Here is a 24,332-nt window from a genome sequence, read left to right on the forward strand (position 1 = left end):
GAAAAAAGGTACATGTAATAGGGTACACTTACAATTGTCAATGCCAGACCCTTTAAGTACCTAGTAGATAATAGGGCCGGGGGTGCAATCTACTTATAGGTCCCTGGTATATAATGGGGCATGGAGGTTTGGAGGCCCAGCAGACATCCTGCACTTGCATGTGTGCTCTGCTGTGTGCCTGCTGTCCTTTTAAAGGCTGCACTGCCTCGCAGCCTGTCTTTAAAAGTAAATTCACACAATAGGTATTGACAGATCCAATAAGTCTCTAGTACAAAATAGGACTAGGGGGCTAAAACCCTAGTCCCTAGTATGCCATATGGCATGAGGTTTAGAAACCCAACAAATGTCTTGCACTTGCATGTGTGTACTGCTGAGTGCTATTTAAAAGGCAGCCTAGCTTTACAGACTGTCTTTAAAAGTAAATTGTTTGCAAACTCGACGTTGGTGGTATGGGCTCTTTAAAAGTAATAATCTACCTTATTGTTACATATTAGGCACCCCTGGGGCTCCCTGTGGTTTCCAAATTGTGAGTGTTATGTTCCTATAAGCAGGGACTATATAAAAGTAAATTATTTGCAAGCTCGACGTTGGTGGTATGGGCTCTTTAAAAGTAATAATCAACCTTATTGTTACACATTAGGCACCCCTGGGGCTCCCTGTGGTTTCCAAATGGTGGGGGGTTATTTTCCAATAAACAGGGACCACATAAAACATGTTTAGTGGGGAAACACCGCTAATTTCATTATCCTCATTGTAGATTCATAGCTCCATAGGCTAACATTGCAATATTTTATTTAGATATAACTATTGCTGGGAAAGGAGTGAACATATCAATCAATCAATCAAAAAAGTCTTTATTGCGATTTTCATCTTAAAAGACGTACAAAAATACAGGTTCATAATTCATATGATACGCCATAAACACTATGAGAAAGTACCTACTCACAATAAAAACATAAAGAGCAAATGTTACATATTAAAATATTCAATAAGACCAGATTAAATATCTCACACTCATAGACTTTTCCATTTAAAAACTTGCATAAAAAAAGTAGCATCAATTCATAAAGTGCCATTATCAAAGATAAATAAATCTACCCAACAATGACGGCCCCCCTATTCTTCTCCCGGATAGCCTAGGACCAGCTCAAAAATTTAGCAACCCCTACAACTAAAATGTCATTACAGCCAATTTTCAACAACCTTTTAGCATACATGGCTGAGCTGGTTCCCAAGGATCTGCAAAGAGGTTTAAGCCACTTCTTACGTGGACTTAAATGATTGGTACTAATAAAGTCAACAATTTGTCACTGATGAATTTATCATAAATAGTACAGAAGAGAAGCTATAGAAATGTCTCTTCTGCAAAACAAAATCCAGCCTTCTAGTAGTCTCTGCTGATTGTTCAGCCTTAACAGGTGTGGCCAGGCTGCTTTGATTAGGTGATATGTGGCCTGGCTACAGCAGAAATGATCTGATGGAGAGAGCTTTGAAGCTGAAGGGGAGGGGTCCTGCTGAGGGGGCTGAATAAATCAATCTGAGCTCAAAAAGAGAGCTGTTCAGTAAGGAATTCCAGGCATACCTACCCCCAATCCTGTGCCTCAGCCAGATAGAAGGCTCAGGACAGGAATTTGCAGAGTTCAGGAGGAGGAAAGCTATTGGAAATGAGCCACACTGTGGGTTGGTTTAGCTAGCTTTTACTCCTCTGGACAGAAATCACCCATGTTGGATTTTGGAAGTGCAGTGCTTTGTGGGATAAGATGATGCCACACTTTTGAGTAAGGTGTCATGTTCTGCGGTGGCACCCTGCATCTCATCGGACAAAGGTGACCTCCCCACAATTTTTGCCCCAGAACAATGAATACATATGTGAGAGCTGCAAAGTCTCTCAGGTATGCTGCCTGAAACTACAAGGAGAAGAAGGACTGCCCTGCTGGAATCTGGATTTGCACCCAAAGGCCTGCCCTCTGAATGACTATGAGTGTTGAACACACTGGGAATACAGCCCTCTGGACCGTGCCTTGCTTAAAAAAGGATTCATATGTGTACTACATGCAAGCTACAGGTTAACAGAGTGCACCTGCATCATCTCCACCAAGGGTCCCCATCCTGGAGTGCGTCCTGTAGTCTTTTAAGGATTTGGTCAGGTGCATTGTGGGAATTGTGGTACAGAAATCCCAGAGACCATCCAGGAGATTCCAGACCTTTGAATTGATGATTTGGACACTTTGGACCTACAAGGAGACCTTCAGTAAGCACCTCCTGAAGTTTGGAGAACTTTTGTGAAAAAGCTCCATGATGTGACCAACCCAACCTCGAGAGTCAAGCCAACTACCTTCAACCATGACCTGGCCAGGATTGTAGGTTCATCCCAATGAAAGCTCCAGAGCTTCAGACTTTCAGGATTTGACAAAGGCCTTGTGTAAAGTCAAGCCTGGGAACCCTCACCGAATCCAACCTTCTGTGGAGGATCAAGTGACGTCTGAAGTAAAAGCTCCCGAAGGTTTATAAGTGTGAAGTTAAAATTTTGACCAGGGCCTTGCACTTGGTGGTATATTCACAAGAACGTGTGATAACTACCGTAAGAGTAGCTTAATGCAAATATCAACATCGCAGCCTATCGCAGGAAAATAACCCTGTGTCAAAGTGGAATTCACAACAAGGCGGTAACATGCAATAGACACCAGATAACGATGCAAATGTCGGCGTGAAAATCAATGCCATGCCGCTAAAATGCGATACAATAACACAAAAAAACCTGCGCTGAGGTCAACCGCGGGACAAAAAAGTAGCAAAAACCAGCCACAAACCTGCTAATCCCACGCGTCGGGCGGGACAATGCACCATAAATACACCAGAAACAAGCCAAAGCATGTAGCAACATGGATGCACACTGACCCAGCACAGAGGCCTATTCGAACCCCACAGACCACCAGCAAGGAACAACAGGGTTGGGGAAGGCCAAGGAGAAGAGGGAGAGGAGGACGGTGTGCAGACCGCAGGAAAATAAGACCAGCGTCACGGAGGTGACAGAACACTACCATCAACTGACCCACAAGCAGAGGAATCCAGCACCCCTAAACAGTCACAATGTTCACTGCCATACATTCTGCATGCAAACTAGCACAATGTGCCAACATATATGCCAACACAAAGGCAACACGCACCTCCCCTTCACATCGCAGAGGGGCACACAACACTTGCAGCAGAGCACATAATACAAAGCATCAGTGATGCGGGCATATGTGCCCGGCCCCTTTATTGGCAGGGCCACATGTAAAATGATGTCTGTGCTGGATGTGTGTGGGGTGAGTGTAAGCCAACTCGCACGGAATGTCTGGTGTTGGCAACCACTTGGACATTGGGCCCCAGTGCAACACAAACAGAAAACACATGCAATACAGGGTCAACTGATGAGCAACATGGCGTGAATCAGATAAAGTCCAGAGGATAGCCAACATGCAAACAGAAGTGTCCGTGAGTCGCAGTGCACTGGGCTGTGGACACTAGAGATGAGCATGCTCATGTGCAGAAAAAGTCTCGGATTGTGTGCCTTCGATATATTCCTGATGCAGATGCAGTGGGGTGCGTCAGAACTGCATCATATTCACCATCAACGTCTCAGGGCCCCCACACTGTTTGAGGTGACATACCTGCACAACCGCTCCACAGCACAAAACACAATCAGCTGCGGACAATGGCCTGCCGAGTACTGAGTCACTGGCACCTGGAGTGCTGAGCAGGGTGTCAGGCCGATGATGGCATCCATGACAGGCCTGATCAACCACGAAGTCTGTCAGGACCACTGCTTCAACTCTGGCAGATGGTGTTTGGAGGTGGTCCTTGCAGTGGTGGTGTGTGCCTCCTGCAATGTGCCCTGGTGGGAAACATTTGGGCCTGCAGGGTGCATACAGCGCAAGGCCACAGAGTCATGGCAATGAGCCCAAGGCCCACGCCTCAGGGGCCAGCCTATGTCTCTGGAGAAGGGGTCCCGGACTTGACCAGCACAGAGTTAGTGGCCCCGGATGCACTGCAGCCGGCACAGGCACCCAGCCACGGGACGGTGACTTGCGGTGCAGTCAGATGGGCTATGCGACCTGAGCGGGTAACCATCATTGTCCGCGGTGTATGCTTTGGAGTGTTTTGGGGGACAGTGGAAGGTGTCCTCCAGGGACAGACGCCGAAAGGTTTGGTTTTTTCAGTAAGCAGCAAATGGAGGAGTGGAATGCGACAGTCCGTTGCCACCACCAATTCCGCATCAGCTACATGGAGGTGAAAACTGCCCCCTAGTCCATAGGCTCAGACGCCACCACTGTTCGACCAGAGAGTGTCCATGAATGTCAGGGAACAGACTTAGTGGCACCAGGGCTGAGTGGGGATGCAACTGTTATGACGCCCGTACACTGATATGGACTCCACCATTGCTGAATCTTGACTCTGAGACCTAGTGGACCGCAGTGTAGGCCGTAGGCAGCGATCAGCAGTGGCCCACAGCCACTTGTCTTTGGCTCGCGATGCACAGTGCTAGTGACACCAGGGCAGTTGTAGATAGTGTACGAACACCTCCGTAACGGTGATCCTTTTCTGTCCGCCAAGTTGCAAAGCGACATCCTCTTAGGCCTCTCCTTCCGTGCAATGTTGTGTAATCTGCCTTTGCATACTCAATATTCACTTCCAAATCTGTGGTCTACTCGAGCACAGCCTAGGCCGAGAGCAGTGTAGGCCGGATGCAGCAGTCAGCACGGGCCATTCACTGAGTGTCGCCGGCATAGGTTGGTGGCCCCATAGGCCTGCGTAGTTCAGGTTCAGTGGCACCACGAGTTCGGTCACCTCCGGGACTGTGACCTGGCTTTCGTCCGGACTGAGCCGCATCTTCCTCTTACTCTTCTCCATGCGACCACTGGTGCGGACTAAGCCATTCGTCATTCGCGACTAGGTGCTGGATGTGAGACTTACTGGTCCGCAGGGTTGTCCTGGTCCCTCATCCACAGCCCGACGGCTGGCGTTGGACAGGGTTTGTAGCAGCACAGCTCGCTGGATGGCGTTGGACAGGGTCTGTGACAGGATGTGTCACAAGAGGTGCATATGTGCATTTGGGGTCACTGATATTCAGGAGCCAGGACACAATCTCACATATGGGACCCACTGGGCTACAGAGGTCGCCAGTAGAATATGTAAATGAGAAAGGAGTAATGTGGGCCAGAGTCGGGGGACAGCTGTGTTCTGAAAGGCTTGCATGGTGACGGGCCTCGGGATTTGAGCTTACACTGGCAACTGGCGGGCCCTCCATGACACACGCCATTGTCAGATGCTCATTAGTGTGTCCTGGCCGCATGGGGTCGGCCCTGATGGGTTTGTAGTCCAGCGGGCCGGGGTATCGCAGGCACACAGGATCTCAGGCAACTCCGCTAACGAGGACGGCCTCATGGCGGAGTGGGAGGCGCCGCCCCAGCAGAGACATTGGGCTTTCCGGAAGAGGACAACTCCCAGGGCTACGTGCTTTTTATTCACACCCCTACGCTGGCTTGGCGTACTGCTGCTCATCCCACTCTGCTCACGTTTACGGGTGGGGCGTAACAGGCAAAATTTCCGCAAGGACCCCCACTGGCTGGGGTGACATGGTTTGGTCCACTGTCCACTACACTCCATTCACTAGAGGTGTATGTCACCGTGGATATGGGTGTTCTGCATACTGCGTTTATTTCAGCACTTCGCCGCCACACTTGGCATTGTGTACTTTCCCAATCATGGTTCTACTGCATCCTTCACATATGCCTGGTTAACAGAGCATAACAGCACCATGGGAATAAGAACCAAAATTCCAGCGTGGCAACACATTGGGAGAAACAACGTCATACTATTGCTCAACATAAATTTCAAATCATAGAACAGATACCTAAACAGGAGGGCATAGACAGCTCAAAAAGACTTCTGTAGAAAGAAGCGTTTTGGATAAAAAAACTAAATTCACTTTTGCCGACAGGTCTGAATGATAAATTTAAGATGGCATGCTTTTTATAAATCTAGAAGATCAATGTGTTACATACACACAGCCTCTCTCCAGTTAAGATACATGACATCAATAGGCAGAAGAAAGGCAACTCGAAACATAAGTCATGTGAACATATATGGCATCTCTGATGCAATACCCAACAACGGTAAGCGTGGCTGTAATCATTGCTAATTGTAAATTAGATACAAGATTTGTATTTTGAAATGTCATACGCATTGACTTGATGTATAGATATGGTATACTACAGAGATACATGTTTAACTGACTGACGTGGACTGATCACTAATAAGGTGGGGACACTTGATAAACATAAGTATCAACGATAACGAGGACGCATTGCTTATTAACATAATGAAACTTGTGGCAAGTAGGGATTTAGTTTCCTGGACTGGTTTTGTTGGTTGAGATGGATTGTAATTCTTTAAGCAATTCGGCGAAAACCACACTTTAAGATGGCACCGGTAGTTGAGACGTGAGATAATCTCGCGAGATTTTGAACTCAGTTACTTATCGCAAACACCGGGAAGCGAGTAACTGAAACTGTCGCAACTTTGAATAAGTACGCCGAGTCTATTGCAACGTGTTACGGTAATAAGAGCGTTCACACGCCACAGCGTTGCATTAATTTTGTGAAGCAAAACCAAGGGCGATGTGAGTAACGGTGATTTATACATTGTTACAGATTCCGTCTTGTGAGGCCATACGATTGAGGTCATTTAAGTCTGGCATAACCGAGAAGCAGGTATGTTCTTGATTCAGTCGAATTGGTTGGTTAAAAGGTTTTTACTGTTCTCAAGGTTTAAAACTTCTATATTCTTAATAACTCACATAGGCAACGATGCTTTCAGTGGCATCGTCATGATGGCAACATAGCAAAGGCAGACCGTGAGTGAGAACTTGTTTAGTACACCCTGCACAATGGGTGTGGTGGAGGTTCTGTTAGAGTAAATGTTTTGGAATTCACACTACATGACTGACTTGACTTGGACAACACATTTTGACTATGCTTTTGGTGGTCATCACACCTGCTGGAAGGTGGGGAAGCATATAATATTGACACACAAACTGAATTATGGGGTCCACTAAGGATTAACATTAACCCGTTCCTTGCATGCGTCGGCCAACGGCTGTCGCGAGCACTACCTCCGTAGTGCTGCGCAAGTCGATTGGCCGACGCAGCCCCGCCTGTGCAAGGAAACACCCGCACCGCAGCAGATTTTACGCCGCAGTTAACGGGTTAAAGTAACTAATATTTTTGGTGGTAGGATATAATGGATTTTTAGGTTGCTGTACATAATGCCTCAGTTGAGCATGGAAAGCTTACATTGTGTTTCATCAACAGGTTGTTGCCCCTGTCGAAGAGACTGCCTCTCCCAAAATGCATTGGAAAAGGGCGAAGATTTATAAATATTTGATTTACTGTCTGTTAAAAACAGTGATTGTTTTGTAACTGTTTTTGTATATAAATGAAATATACAATGATGATGTTATGATTATGATTCATATAAAGCATATGAAAATAGTGTTAATGAAATCCACAAACATATTAAATTGGTAGTTCAATGAAGTATATCAAAACAGCAGTGCATGCTTGAGTCCAGGTGATGCAAACCTGGCCACAATAATATGTATTAGTGCATGCTAGGCAGGCATATGGCAAGGATAGAATGCAAATAGGGTTTACTCTGATTCACTAAATTAAAACAAATCTAAAAACTTTTTTGACAAGTAGGAGCGCAAAATCTCCCTCACTCTACTAAATATTTTCAGTCGAACCACAATAATGTAGCTTCCCTAGGAATCTCCTGCTTTGAAGAAACCCTACTCCATTCATACATACCTTTCATGTGATCATCTATTATTAAAGATGCTATGATAATCTACAGGGTTGCTCTTTGTCAGGGCTACTGCATAGAACCAGACAGACCCATTCACATACCATGATAAGATGTTGTATTATTTCAGGAGATTCCGGGGATATGTGAATTTCAATATATTGTATATCAGTTCAGTTTGTTTGCTAGGATTCAGATTTGTATAACTTTCAAAGAGATGGATTTGGTACCGGATATATAATGCAGTTACAGTTTTTGCCCCAAATATGCCTTTGTAAATCTTGATGCATGCTAGTACATTACACTTTTCTTTATTTTCATTCAGCTCCTCCTGTCTGCTCTAGACCACCATTGGTTCCCCATGGAAAAATTGTTGGTGATGTGAAAAATGAATATGATCCGGATTCACCTATTGAATATATATGCGATGAGGATTATGCTCTGGAAGGAACAAGATTGCTTACTTGCACTGGTGGAACATGGTCAGGAGAAGTGCCACAATGCATACGTAAGTACAGAAATACCTCAGGATACTAAACATATTGGACAGGATGCACAAATATTTCGCAGTGACTTACTCTAGTAGTACTTCAGTCTTACTCCTGAATTCATGAAGTGAGTCAGGTTTAAACGAGGGTGATTCCTCGCTAACTGTTAGAATCAGCACTACAAAATGTAGTCCCACCTACTCATAGCAAAAATCCTTCTGAACAGGACCAAACATATTGAATCATGCAGTTTCATTGATTGGGAAACATGTAGGCCTTTAGGTTTTATCATTACTGTAAAATGATTTGATTGCAGCTGCAACTGAAATGCAACAGCATCTGTGAAAATGCTCTGGAATTATAAAGTGTATTTATATCAGTTTTAGCCGACACATGGAACTGTGCTTTGCAGATGAAATGAGAATGCATTCTTGGAGAAAGCAGAACAGTTTAAATGTGTCTGTAGTGAGGTACTCAGTAGGCTAGTTTGCAAAGTATGTGATCTGAGCCCCACAAGCCTTTGGGAAGATTAGGTTAAATCACTTGACAGGTGTGAAATGCTTTGATCTGGTATCTCTCATATCTTTTATAGGTAAAAGCATAACTCACACAAAAACGTAACTCAATAGGAGTCTATTTCGAGCAGAAAATGTCTCTCTACACATGTCTCTCTACACGAGGTGTTCTGTTCAAATCAGACTCCCGAGTGCAAAAATCATGCAGATGTAAACTCATAGGTACCACGCAATTCAGGAATTACTGGTATCACTGCCATGTAATGAAAATTACCCTTAGTCTTCGAAATCAGTAAGACTTTATCAGAGTAGATTAAGTAGATTCTTACGATTTTTTCCACATACAATCTGTATTGTGGATTTTAGATAGACTTACAAATGTCATTGATGGGAAGTGAGCGTCTACAGGTTTTATAATTTGGATAGGCATCCTAAAAGAAATGTTACCATTTTTAAACTAAAGTGTAAGTTATTCACTGTGTTTACATTTCAGTTGAAAACTGCACAAAATATAATGACTTTTCGTATGTTTAAAAGGGTCCCAAGTGCAAATAAAATATTAATTTGTCCAAATGTGTGTATTTTGGTTTTTGCAACATTTCATTGATCCAGCCCTAACGAGATTCAGGGTTTGCACTACCCTGCTGGGCCATGTTAATTACTCTTCGAGCTAACTGACAGTTCATACACCTCCCCTGGACAATAGGCCCTTTTGAGTGGGTGTAGCCGGGTCGAGGAAAAGGGTTGGGTAGATAGGTCAGCTAACACTCATTGGCAAACCTCAGCATGCCCTTCTTAGAGGTACACGAGGTAAAATAGGCTTGACTCTGGTACCAGTGACACCAGGGGATCCCTTTGACAGCTTGTAGGGAAGAGACTAGTTTTGCAGTGTTAGTTTGGAGTGGATCTAAGTAGCAGAGAGAGATCTTTCAGACCGAAGCTTGATTCTGTAATCTTGAAAATACCCAGAGTGCTGTTCAATGGTGTGGACCAGTCTGTAAGCTGTTCACAGGATGTTCCAGCTACAGGTGGATAGGTGATGTTGCATCTTTAGAATTGACCAGAGACACCAACCTTTTAGAACCCTTCACAACCTCTTTTAAACCCCTGTATAAGGGAAAGGTTAAGAGGGAGAGGGCCAAACCATAGAAAAGTAAAAGTAACTGACCCAGTGCCTGGATGAACCACAGTCTGGAGTGGAGGGATACTCTGAACTTGGATCCCTGGACTCTAATTGGCTCAGGCATATTTATTGTGGCCTTGTAAATAAAGCCCCCTTTCACACATTACTCTGCGTGAAAAAGGAGTTTCATGGTTGTTGCTGCAGATGTTTCCATGCAAGACCAATTGGTTCTGACGCATTCCAAGATTGACAAGGTTTTATAAACCTGGGAATGCCTCAGATTTTATGACTCCCCAGGGGAGGCAATCAAGTGGTGCAGAGAGGAAAAATACCTTTATTCCTCCTCGTTTTTTGCTCTTTTTATGAGTGCTGCATTCTGCAACACACATAGAATGAGGAAAATGTGACAGATTATTGCTTTTGTGCAGCAAGGTGTCTCTTCCTACACAAAAAAAAATCATCCCTGCACCTCAGACACCATTGTACCATGGTGCAAGGGTGCTTGCGTTGGCACTACGCAGCCAGTTGTGTTTCAGTGCAGAGAAAAGCACAGGGATGCATCGTATTGCTGTAAATAGGATGCATCCCTTCACTTTTCTAATGACGTTGCGCGGTGCAGCAAGATTCCTTGCAGCGCTGCGCTGCATCATTTTCTACTAAGTATGCCCCTCTGTCTCAAGGGTTAGTGGCACGGGCCTGTGGGTCATTCTATGGAGATTTTTCGTGATGCATAATGGACACCAGGTACCTTGTACAAGGCAAGGATACAGTGCTGCTTGGTGTGTGCATGTGTGCCTTGAGGGCCATGGGGTGCTGTTGCTGAGTTTGTTTGTTTGGGGGCTGCTTGGGGTGCTGTTGTTGAGAAACCCTGGGCCAGCAGAACACTAGGGTTTGGCAGCAGTTTCTTGAACCAATTGATCAATGGAGGAGAGTAGTTTAAAATGAGCTCCATCAATGTATAGTCAAAGAGCCCCGAACTGGCACACTTGTTGGCATGTACCCGACAGCAGGAGCTTCACAAAGAAAAACTAATTTTACAGTGCTCAACCGGGCAGGAGCAATTCCTCTCTGTCTTTGCCACTAGATGCAGCCTGTCCAGAAGGAACCACAGTCGCTAAGCCAAGCAAAATCCTTACTACATTCAGTAGTTTACTAATTAAACTCCTGGGGAGGGCCGGTGTTGTGTAATATCAGGTATCCCCCTGGGATCGTGTATCCCCTCCACTTCGGCCGTCTTCGGAGAATGAACTCAGCCCGGGCAGGATCAGACAGAAGCAGTCGATCTCTGCTCGGGCTGAGTGCAGGGATACACGATATCATGGGACACCAGACCGAGCACACGCTATAAATTACTTGGCGTTTCGTTTCTCTAAAGCTGGAGCCTCAGCAGCACAAGAGAAAGGAAGCAAATAAAAGTAGTTCAAAGAATGAGAGTACCACATATTACACAACACCTGTTCCTTCGACACCAGCTGGAAGGAGAGTTTGTGAGGCTCTGTGGAGTCTGACTTTAAAGACGTTGCCATCGGACAAAAGGCAAAGCACTGATTAAAGAGTGATTTAATATGTGTTTTTTGTTGCATTGCTGAGTTCTGAGTTTCTAATCCAAAGTACCTCCTCTGAGTACGGCTTGGACTTGCCGACCTCTCTAACCCTGAGAGTCCTGTGCTATAAAGGATTATTGGTTCACAGCCTGGGGATCTGCAGGATGGGATGCTGAGACACTACTGGTGAAACACTCCAGTTGTTACAACTGGGGTCCAGTACCTTCTGGCTGACATGGTACCTTCTCACCCAGATTTCTCACTGGTACCAAGTGAGTTTCAGCCCTGGACAGAGCCTCGGCACCGGAAAGAAATAGATGACAAAAGAAGAGATTTGTCAACATTATCAAGTGATGGCAAAGCAAGAAAAGGCAATAACAACCCCCCAAAACAGGCCATACTGTGAACAGACCCTCAGAAAAGTGTATTTAACCCAACAAGCATTCCCAAATAAACAAGTCCTTCAACACAGAGCCTCCCATCTACAGGCAAGACCGATGATAAGTGCGAAATTTCTGTTATGGAGGCTGTTTTATGCTAGCTATTTCCCTACCACTTTTTTTGAGAAATCAGTGGCCCCTGAACCAGACAGACAGCACTTACAACCACAAGTACCTGCAAAATAAGCCACAGCACATACGCACACCAATATACACCTTCAGGTAAGGATGCTGGGCAACCATATAAGGAGCACAAGTTCCGATGCATGGAATAAATAATAGAGTTTGATAATCAAGAACCGCTAGAGCAGTGCCCTATTAGACTATCTTCTCTAGATGAAACATCAGCCTTCTATGCTGCAATTAATCAAGCCTCCTCCCAAGATGGGCTCATTCAGATTATAGCAGGCGAAACATGATTTCCTTCTATAAATAAATAAAGAATTGTAGTTAGATTATAATATCAGTCTATTTTAAAACAGTTTTTAAAAAAATGGTGAAAATTTCACACACTGCATAACACTCAGAGTTAAATGTAAATATAAAGCTGTTCCACCAGATCTCATTTGCATCAGATGTCATAAACCTTCACATTCAATGGCGAGAAACATAGCCCATTAAAGAGCAGTTAATGAAAGTGCTACTAAAGGCCTACCTCTAGATGAAGAAAGCTGGTACATGGATGCAGCTCAAAAAAAGATTTATAATGTGCCCCCAAAACTTAATGGGCATTGAAAATTCCTCGGCACTCATCAGCCATTATGAGCAAATCTAATGATTTGAAATGGAAGAGCTCTTACAGCATTATCTTAAACAATATCCAATTTGGTGTGCCAAAGTTGTGTCTGAACACAAAATAGTTTTACGTTGGTTGGTAGATGCCACATTACCTCCTAGATATACCTTACAAAGGTGAGCATTTGTTCAGCTTACATACAAACTAAACCCAAGGCAAATTAAGAATGATCTAGACACAGCAAAGTCCATGTGCATCCTGCATCATCTGAGAACATTTTATTGACAACAACAAACTGTTTGCATCACTCCTTCTAATCACCAAGCTGTCCAAAATCCGCAGACCTTTCAGCAGCAAGCTTGCAACAACAAACGTCACCCAACCAGGTTCAACAAAGAGGATGTTTTTGAGGTAATCACAAAAGCCCTAGTATAGGCTCTCATTCCCACAGGTCCTACACTGCATCAAAGGAGTGACTCCTTGAGCATTGCCTCAGGTCACACAACACCTGTTGCTGGAAGCTGGTTGGATTTTCCTCAAGGAAGGATAAGGTTGAAAACAGACACATGGATATTGTCCATAGAACAACACAGCCCCTAAGTTAATGAACAAGCCCTCAAATACCCTTCAGAGAAAGTACAAAATCAACAAAGTACATTTTCTATTATTCCTAGAAGAGATTTTCGCACATCTGAGCAAAGTTGCATGAAGGAATTGCAGTTACAACAGCGAGGCAAGGATGTGTCCTCAATATACTTTATGATATTAAAGAAGGACAGCACCCTGCCTCCAGGTTTGGTCTGGAGCCTATTCCATTCTAAGCAATCCATTTCAAAATGACATTAAAAGATGTGGACCGCTGACAGCAAGATGGTGCCTTCGAAGAGACTTGCAACTTCAAGGAATCATACTTTCATATACCAAAGTTTTCAAGTCACCACCAGTAACTTTAATTCACAATAGCTGCTAAGCATTGTCAGGTCAAATTTTATTTTCACCATAAAATTGCCAACAAGTGTCTTTACCAGAAGCATTATTAGGGTGGTGGCTCATCTTGGCTGCAAATGAGTTTTACTCTTATCTAAATGAATGACTGGTAAACAAAATTTGCTGAGTAATGCCGGTCTCTCACACACAAATAAAAAATATCCCATCTGCAACCCACGCTTCTCCCAAATTATCTTACCAAGGTTAGATCTTCCCAACAGTAAAGGGAGTAAGATAATTCAGAGATATTTAAGAGACAGAGATATTGTCAGGTTTGATATACTGCAATCTGACAGTGGGTGTGATGTTGAGATTGTTGGACATGATGCTGTTGTGCATACAGTTAATTCATAATGCATGCCTTCATCCAGTATTTAGTAGCCCAATGGGTGACAGCAGCTGGGAATTGGGAGGATCTAGATTCTTTTTTCTCGGGCCAAGCACACTGCTCTGACGAAGCACACTAAGTGTAACGATTGTGATACACTTTTCAGCTTCCCTTATTTAGATCTCACTCACAACAGACACCTCCCTTCATGAGTGGGGAGCACAAAAGGCCCATTCCACAATTCAGGGAAAATGCATCAGAAAACTCATCCTCATCAATGTGTTACAACAAAAAGTGCTGTTTCTAATCCTACAAGTCTTACTGGATGCAATATTGTGACACTCATAGACAGCATGACAGCCGTGTATTACATCCAAAAGCACACAGGAATCCACTGCCAACATCTGTAATACATTGCACAAAATATGTGTCATTGGTCTCTCAAACATCACATCCACCTCTGGATAGAGAACCTACCAGGGATATATAGTGACTTAGCATACCTCCTCAGCAGGCATGGACAGAGCAGGTATAATTGGGAACTCAACCACTAAATTATCAATGTGTTCCTTCATAGGTGGAGCACATGAGACATTGACCTGCTTGCCACAGTTCAAAGCAAAAATGCCACAACTTCAAATCTAGGTTTTCACTCTCATAATCCCAAGGGAATGTTCTGTGGATAATGCGGTTAGCGATACATATATACCTTGTTTTGCCTCTTCCACTGATCCTGCCAGTTGGATAAAACATGTGACAAGCAATCGTTGACATGATTTTAGTTACACCAATATAGGCCAGGCAGGAATGTTACGCTTAATTTCCAATCCCGCTAGCTAAAGGTTCAGGTTTTGTCCAAACTTGTGAACATTGAACAATGTGAAAATATATTGTGCCCTTTACAGAGACATTGAATCTAGCAATTCAGATTCTGAAGTCTTAGATTTAATATCCCTTAATTTAGCTTGAGAATGCATGAGTATCCTTAAAGGGACACATTATCCCACAACATGGGCAGGTTATGTGGTAAAATGGAAACACGTTGTTCCTTGATGCCAGCTTTTCTCTGTAAATCCACATCTCTTTTTCATACAGTGCAATATCTTCATTCCCTCAAGGAAGCAAGCCTAGCCTACACTTCTTTCCAGGTGTTATCTGTAGCTGCTGGATTGCAAAACAAAAAGAACAATTGATGGACAGAATGCTAATCAATTGCAAACATTCACCCCAGGACAGAGGTCTGGGCCTAAATCCATAGTTCTTTTGCTTCCCACGCAGTCCAGTTTAAACTCAGCCATATGCAAATCAGTCTTGACCCTGTTCCCCATGGGAATAGTCCAGCCTGAATTGCCAGGTTATGTCATCCCTGGACAGGAAACAATCATCCTGGAACCGGTATCGGGATTTCACCCCTCATCACCCCTCATCTGCCATGCTAGCTTGACTCGAGTGGCATGGAGAGCATGAGACCCATGTCTGGGCAAACCCGTCCCACTCAGGGTGACAAATGCAAAAAGAACAATTGATGGACAGAATGCTGATCATTGTCATCAATGTCAAACATTCACCCCTGTACAGAGATCTGGGCCTTAATCCATAGGGCCCAATTCACAAAAGTAATCTGGGACAAAATCCTAACTTTATGACTTTTGGTATTCACAAAGATCATTTAGGAGTAGTAAAGTTAGGATTTTATCTCAGTTAAACTCAAGTTTAGCTTACGACCAAAACTTAAGACCAAGACTTGAACTTAAGACCAGAACTTTCTCTCAGTTAAACTTAAGTTTTGGTCTTAAATTAAACTTAAGAGCAAAACTTAGGTTTAACTGCAACAAAATCCTAACTGTATTAATCCTAAATGCACTTTTTGAATACCGAAAGTTGTAAAGTTAGGATTTTGTCTGATTACTTTTGTGAATCCTGCCCATAGTTTTTTGCTCCCATGCCATTCCAGTTTCAACCCAGCCATATGCAAATTAGTGTTGACCCTGTTCCCATGGGAACAGTCCGGCCCGAGCTGACAGGCCAGGTCCTTCCTGGACCGGAAAGAAGCATTCTAGGACCTGTTTCGGGCTTTCACCCCTCATCAGCCAGGCTAGCTTGACTCCACTGGCATGGAGAGCATGGGACTTGTACTGTGCATTTAGGTTTGTTATGCATGTACAAACAAGCAAGTCATAACCACTCTGCAGTCATATTCATTGTACAACAAAGCTGTTTCTGTGGCATTCCTTAGCAACATGCCACTTTCGGATATTTGCAAGACAGCAGTATGGACATCTATTCATACGTTTACCAAACATTACGGTGCTGAAATTGATGCAAAGAAAAAAGCAAAAATGTGGGCCAAATAATTTTCAGTAACCAACTACATGTGATTGTTGCTTTGTTGATACATATGTGCCTCCTGCATCCCAAGTGAATGGAAACTTGGTGGTTGTTAGTTTGCATTAATGAACATTTTATAGTTTCCTACCTCTGAACATGCAGGCACACCTATTACAATCTGGAAAAAATAAAAAACTAAGGTGGAGTCTGCGTGCTGATGCATTATGGCTTACGCGTAAGTGGTCATGAGTCGTTTTCGAAATTAAAACTGAAACGTATGAAGGAAATAACTTATAATATTCAGTACCCAACACTAGAAGGTAGGATAGTGCACAGAAAGAAATCTTTAACGCAAGCGCTAACATTTGGTTACAGGTGACTAATAGTTTCCATCACTTAGATACTAGAGCTGAAAATACTTGCCCTTTCTAAAAATAAAGCAACGGGGAGCAAATTGGGCAAACATTATTTATACCATTTTTTGTCGAATGAAGTACTGTAAAGGACTGTATTTAGTAAGGCTACAAGTTCATAGACATGTGTTATGCCTTCTTACACTGCACTGCCCTTTGTTTTCTCTGCAGTTTGTTTTCAAGTGACACTTCAGATGTTTATGGTTAGAAAGTAGCTTGGTTTGGTTTGTAGGCCCGGTGATGACGGCTCTGTGGATCCCTCACGTACTTAACCCACAAACTGAATTATATATTTTTGAGTGTCTGGAGCCAAAACATGTTCCTGCTAAATATAAAGCAACACTGAAGCAAAAACAAATTCTTGATTTTGCCAACTAAGGAAGAATGGGTCCTCAGCAACACCGTAACTGTTAGTTTTGGTTCTCCATTGCACTGTTCTGCCATTTATTTACTTTATAGGTTCCCAGGTCACAAGTAGAGTGTGTTTAGGCTTTAGAAGCAAATTGTTGGTTACATAGTACCCCAGTTTGGCTCTCAGGCAGGGTGACTAATCACCATTACTTAGTATATCTCTCACTCTCGCTTTCATATAGCACAAGAATCCAGGTAGACAGTTAAGATGTTAAGGACATATTCCTTTGATATCTCTATTTTTTGGGGCATTTTAATGCCTGGAAATGTCTTTTTTATATGATGCTAATCATTCCAGTCAGAATGGCTGTGCAGTTTTACTTCTCTCACAAAATCTCCCTTGCTTACATTGGGCGAGTCTAACAGACTTCTGGGTCATTGAGTATACTGTTGGGCTGCTATTCCTCTAACCGTTACTGTTATACCTCCAGAACAAATCACGAAGCATCCGCAGTGTAATACCCAAAGCATAACATGTTTTTAAGGCCCAAGGGGCAAATCCTCACTTGCTAAAAAGAACTAGTACGATTCGAATTTGCAAACGGAAACGCTCCAAATCAGACTCTACTTTACAGAATATGACATTAATACCACTGTCTTCCCAATATCACGTACCCTCTAATCCTTTCCTAACCCAACTCCCTACTCCTATGCTTCCGAGAACAATTCAATGATCATGTGATAGCTGTTGCATACCACGCCTACTGCTTCATCAGCAAGAGCTGCAACATGAGCTGAAACAAGACCTCCATTGGGACCATGACCCACACAAGGTGCCCAAAAAAAGATTTGCTACTTAACCACCTGACTGTGTCCTATCACCAACTTCAGAACTGCACCAATACCCAGCAGAGGACACTTCAACAAGCTTAACTACAGATGAGACCTCGATGTACTATATATAAAATGCCAATAGTGAGGCCAACACCCGCTTATTTCAAACTTCCAATACTCTATCTTATTTGATCAATGACAAACTCCACACTTGTCCAAACATGGTTTTAACCACCTATGATGCATGCTAGTCAATGTGAGATCTATTACAAAAACAACTGATTTATAGATATGGACTACACCTAGCAGACTTCAAATCTGATCTCTGTCATAACTGAAACCAATCTTGGCGAAAATTCAGATCCCATACTTCACAGAGTGATACCCAAAGGATATCTATCCCCTTTGGAAACTGACCTCATATTAAGACTGATGAAGAACTTGCACTTCACACAATGAGCCTGCCTTCATCCACCATAAAGGACATCACTGCTTCAGATAGGAAACAATGGCTAGTCTGCAGCTCTCCAACTGTAATGTTTACAGCCTCATTCCTCCTCATTTATTTACCACCATTTCACATTACTGCTTTCACAGATGCCCTTAGGGATTCAACTACTAACAATAGTATTGTTTGTAAGAAATTGTGCATTATACGGGATCTCAACATTTATTTTGACAAACCTGCACTGTAACTGACCTCCTGCCACCTCTACACCGTTAAAGTACTTGCCTTTCACCAATTGGTCACTAGTGTCATTAATTCAACAGACCATGCCTGTGTCACCAGATTTGTCCCAACAAGCCTAATCTCAGAAACTGGAAACTGTCTCATACTTGAACTGATCGTCACATTATCCATTTCTCACTAACATTCTGATGGCAACCAAATCTACAACAAACTCTTATGCAACTATAGAAATCAGATATTTGCAGGCATCTGTGTTATAAGTAGATTTCAAGGATGACATCGTGTATCTGCAGAGGAGGATGAAAACTATGCAACAGTACTCACATTTCTCCCTCAGTTCATGGACTGCAAAGGCTTAGCCACACAATCCTAGCCGCTGGCATTTCTGACAAGTTCCACAGGTAGTGAATTAAAGGGAAAGTTCAGATCACTAAGATGGTGGCACGCATCTTGCGTTGCACCGGGTGGCTCTGAGCACGCAGCCGCTCTCAAACGTGTACATGCAGCTCAAGAAGACATCACAACGTCACAAGGAGCTGAAACTCGGTGGTATGCTCCTCACCTCACAAGAAGTTGAAACACGAAGGTATGCTCCTCAAGTTCCTCGCGCATATTTTAAACCTGAAGGTGACAGTTAATCACTTCTTGCGCACTTCGCTTTGCGCTGTTACAATTATGTTGGCTCTTCTGTGAATAACAACAGTATGCGCTACTTCAAAACACAGCCGCTAATTCTTGTACTCATGTGACCGTCAAACAGCTTCCAAAAATTAATTCGCCGATCTGCATACTCTCGCATAACCACAAGGTACTGATGACAGCGTCTTTTCCAATTTAACGCTCCACCAGAGGCTCGATAAAAATCTGTCCTTACAGTGTCGAAAGCATGCCGAATCTTAAGTATAATGTCACAGTATCCTTTGGCACACAATTCTTGACACGCAATTCTTGAGCAGATGTAACGCTGTATACTTTCTTGAAAAGCATAAGTCCATAATTACAAGGAAAGTGAAGCGCCCTGTGTAGGCTGTCCAGGTGGTGAAGGACACTGGTGGGACTTTTGAGGGCGTTCTTTTCCTTGTTTTTCCTTTTTACATCAAGATTGCATCTCATCCTCGTCGCCAAAATGTTATAAGTAGATTTCAAGGATGACCAGAGGTAGCCATGAAGTATTTTCATGTAGAGGTTTATTAGTTGCTTCAATAGATATAAGTTATAAGTCAAGTTAAGTTCATTAGATGTCCAAAAGGGAATCCCACCAGGAGCTAGATGGTAGTTGCTCAGCCTACACTCTTCAACTGTCATTCCTCACATACCAACAAGCACACTCACATTCCAATCACACTGTCATCAGGCTTTCCAACATTCCACGCAGACATCACATTCATTCTGGCTGAGCAACTAAGAAGAGGATGCACTAGGGAGAATTAAGTCACAACATATCCTCTTCCCTTGGGACCAACAAACAATAAAAAATGAAACAATGCAGCATAAACAAGAGAATGAATGTGCAAGAAACATTGTGCATAATGCATCTAAAAAGTACAGAAGAAAAAATAGATGTGAAAAATGCAAAGGAAGAATTTGCACAGATTAGCGCTCAGGATGCAAGACAGCACTTCCCCCTTCTTAGGGAAAACAATAGAAAAGGTGCATAACTTAAATATCCAAGCATCCTGTACTAGTGATCAATGTTCCCTCTAATTTTTTTCCTCTGTGTGCGGCAGTGGAGGGTCTCTGTGCGCTGCAACCATGGCTATGTGCGCCAGGAACCAAACCGCGCGCGTCTGCGGCGCCAAATGGCACTCCAAAAATTCTCTTTAAAAAGCGAAAAGTGCGTTTTCACACATACAGCGCCACAATAAGGGTCTTAAGGGCAGTTTGCAATATTGGATAAGCACGCCATGACATGAACTGGTTACACTGGCAAGTACACTTCAAGTTTACAAAAGCACAAGACTTCAATGGTGGTACCATCATTAGATTTTAATAAATATTCTTAACTGGAGCACAGTTCATTGGGTGGGGAAATGCTGCGAGCCTGTACAATATCACATATACACAAGAAGGTAGAGGGCTGTTCAGACAAGTCAAGTGGCGTCACTAGATGGGTGACAGGGTTGCTTCTCACGGCGATCCTTGCCATTTTTCCAGTGCTGATAAACTCTGTCTAGGTCAACTTTCCCGTTCAGGAGGTAGGCCTTTGTCCTCATCAGCATGTCCAAATGCTTCTGCTCTAGTCTATTCCTCAATTTGCTCTTGATGGTATTCATGAGGCTGAATCCTCGTTCACAGTCTGCACTAGATGCTTGAAATGTTGCGCAGACATCAACAAGCTGAGACACGACACTAAACTGAGCAGCATTGCGTAGAGTGAAAGCCACCATGTCTTGAAAGGTGGTAAATAACCCACCCTTAACATGTTCTGCCACCACATATTTAAAGTCTCTGTACTGTCGAACAACATCTTCTGGTGCTTCACAATCACCCAGGGCCAAGACATTTGTATACTTTTCAACAAGTCTTTCAATATTCTCAGTCCCAAAATCAAAATGAGATTGTGTGGCTATTGCCTGGATCTCAAAACTTGCCCATTCTTTTAGCTCACCTTCAGGGAACCTTTTTTGCATGTGCTCACAAACAAGGGAAACAAAAGACAAAATAGGCCCACTGTCAAACTCTTGCCTATCCTTGTACAAAACCATCAGCTCTCTTACATTGCTGCTCCAAAAGACAGTGTCCCCCAAATACTGTTGCTTAATTTGGCCAATCTTTGCTCTTGCATACTGTACGGCTTCAACAGTAGTTAAAGAACTTTTTTGGAATAGTTTGCACAAAGATGCAAATTCACCCAGAATGTCATTAAGTACTGCAAGGGAAATATGGTAGTTGGAGTCCGATAGCTTTTTATAACAATATTTAGCAATTGGATCATTCTCCTCAACTTTCTCATGCTCAAAGTACTTAAGAACAGTTTCGTAATTACGAATTAGTGCACCAACAGCAAAATGCCTTGAAAGCCACCGGACTTCATTCAGTGGTCGAAAAGAGACAACTTCACATTCAGTGACCGATGCAATTTCATCCAGCTTGGACTTCCTTGCAGGAGATCTGGAGAACACAGTGTAGACAGTCCTCAATAATGTCTCCATCTCTTTAATCATTGGAACCCTCTTCCAGGCATCATCAACTCCCAAATCTTCTCGATGGGCGACACAATGCTGCTCAACTAGATGAGGAATGGATTGTTTAAGGCGAGTAGCAACACCATTATTCTTCCCCAGCATCACAGATGCACCATCAGATGTGAACATGACCATTTTCATGAGGTCCAGTTCATTGGCAGTGTAGAATTCTTTCACGGCAGTAGTGATAGCCTCAGCATTACAGCTAGTCAGCTTCACTATGCCCCCAAACTGCGTTTTATGCTCAGTTGATGTTACAGGGCGGAACTTGAAATACAGGATGAGCATTTTTGAAACAGAAATATCTGTGCTCTCATCAATTATCAAGGTGTGATACAAAGCTTGCCGAAGTTCTGTCATAGCTTCACAGTGTATCACGCTATTGATGGCCTCAAGGAACTCAAAGGCATAGTTCTTGCTCCTCCAGCTGTCTGGTATCTTCACATACAAAGCTAAGTGGTCATGGATGTCTTGTACAGATAGCATTGAAGTGTTCATCTTGACTGCCAGCAACACGTTGTTGATGAGAATCTTTATCTCCTCAGGCATAGATCTTTGGCGTTCAACTACTTCCATTCTATTTGCTTTGTCTGTGGCAGTTTCTGTCAGCATTGCCCGTACTCCAAAACCAAACCTCGCAGCAGCACTTCTGTTCCTCAATATCACCATGGCAGACTCGTGTACTTTGCTAAGTAGATGGCGTTTCATGTAGTCCAGTTTCCAGCCATCACTCCATTTCTTCCCTGTGGAAAAGTCCCCAACAATCTTGGCTTCGGCACATGCTTTGCAAATCAAGCCCACATCCGGACTGTATTGAAATAGTTCCCCGAGTTGCATGCGGACCTTGCTTCGTGACTTCTGTGTCTCAGCCTCCACAATTTCCTTCATCCACTCTTCCTTGAATACAAGGCAACATTTCTTCCTTTGTGGCGAAGCACTGCACTCTCCCAAAGTTACAGCTTTGCGCTTGAACATTTCCGTACCCGCCGGTTTGAGCCTGCTGTCCCACAAAGCCTGCAAAATAAGGAAACATGGCTTACGTTGACGCCTAGCTCATGAATGCAAACTGTTATACTACAATGTTCAAGATGCACCACAGTTTAACTCAACCCAACAATTACCTCTTCTGCCTGCACTCCCGTGCGCCTCTTTAAATGTATGGGGTTCTTGCTGTGAAACCTGAAACAGAAGAAAACATCGGTAAGTATATATGGTACTACAATGTTCAAGATGCACCACAGTTTAACTCAACCCAACAATTACCTCTTCTGCCTGCACTCCCGTGCGCCTCTTTAAATGTATGGGGTTCTTGCTGTGAAACCTGAAACAGAAGAAAACATCGGTAAGTATATATGGTACTACAATGTTCAAGACGCCCCACAGTTTAACTCAACCCAACAATTACCTCTTCTGCCTGCACTCACGTGCGCCTCTTTAAATGTATGGGGTTCTTGCTGTGAAACCTGAAACAGAAGAAAACATCGGTAAGTATATATGGTACTACAATGTTCAAGACGCACCACAGTTTAACTCAACCCAACAATTACCTCTTCTGCCTGCACTCCCGTGCGCCTCTTTAAATGTATGGGGTTCTTGCTGTGAAACCTGAAACAGAAGAAAACATCGGTAAGTATATATGGTACTACAATGTTCAAGACGCACCACAGTTTAACTCAACCCAACAATTACCTCTTCTGCCTGCACTCCCGTGCGCCTCTTTAAATGTATGGGGTTCTTGCTGTGAAACCTGAAACAGAAGAAAACATCGGTAAGTATATATGGTACTACAATGTTCAAGACGCCCCACAGTTTAACTCAACCCAACAATTACCTCTTCTGCCTGCACTCACGTGCGCCTCTTTAAATGTATGGGGTTCTTGCTGTGAAACCTGAAACAGAAGAAAACATCGGTAAGTATATATGGTACTACAATGTTCAAGACGCCCCACAGTTTAACTCAACCCAACAATTACCTCTTCTGCCTGCACTCCCGTGCGCCTCTTTAAATGTATGGGGTTCTTGCTGTGAAACCTGAAACAGAAGAAAACATCGGTAAGTATATATGGTACTACAATGTTCAAGACGCACCACAGTTTAACTCAACCCAACAATTACCTCTTCTGCCTGCACTCCCGTGCGCCTCTTTAAATGTATGGGGTTCTTGCTGTGAAACCTGAAACAGAAGAAAACATCGGTAAGTATATATGGTACTACAATGTTCAAGACGCCCCACAGTTTAACTCAACCCAACAATTACCTCTTCTGCCTGCACTCACGTGCGCCTCTTTAAATGTATGGGGTTCTTGCTGTGAAACCTGAAACAGAAGAAAACATCGGTAAGTATATATGGTACTACAATGTTCAAGACGCACCACAGTTTAACTCAACCCAACAATTACCTCTTCTGCCTGCACTCCCGTGCGCCTCTTTAAATGTATGGGGTTCTTGCTGTGAAACCTGAAACAGAAGAAAACATCGGTAAGTATATATGGTACTACAATGTTCAAGACGCACCACAGTT

General features: G+C 43.4%; 2 protein-coding genes across 2 annotated transcripts in view; one reads left to right on the forward strand and one right to left on the reverse strand.

The window, feature by feature from the left end:
- The window catches only part of LOC147747705 (complement factor H-like), a 1,041,560-nt gene that overhangs the window by 817,401 nt on the left and 199,827 nt on the right, over positions 1 to 24,332 (forward strand). The window contains exon 20 of the mRNA XM_086954949.1: positions 8,174 to 8,356. Coding sequence (XP_086811075.1) covers positions 8,174 to 8,356 — 183 coding nt within the window. The remainder of the gene's footprint in view (positions 1 to 8,173; positions 8,357 to 24,332) is intronic.
- LOC147747708 (zinc finger protein 862-like) lies at positions 20,717 to 22,786 on the reverse strand. The gene has a single exon (XM_086936352.1). The coding sequence runs from the start codon at positions 22,784 to 22,786 to the stop codon at positions 20,717 to 20,719; it is 2,070 nt and encodes a 689-aa protein (XP_086792478.1).

The sequence above is a fragment of the Lissotriton vulgaris genome, chromosome 1_1, assembly GCF_964263255.1.
Source record: "Lissotriton vulgaris chromosome 1_1, aLisVul1.2, whole genome shotgun sequence".
Lineage (NCBI taxonomy): Eukaryota > Metazoa > Chordata > Amphibia > Caudata > Salamandridae > Lissotriton > Lissotriton vulgaris.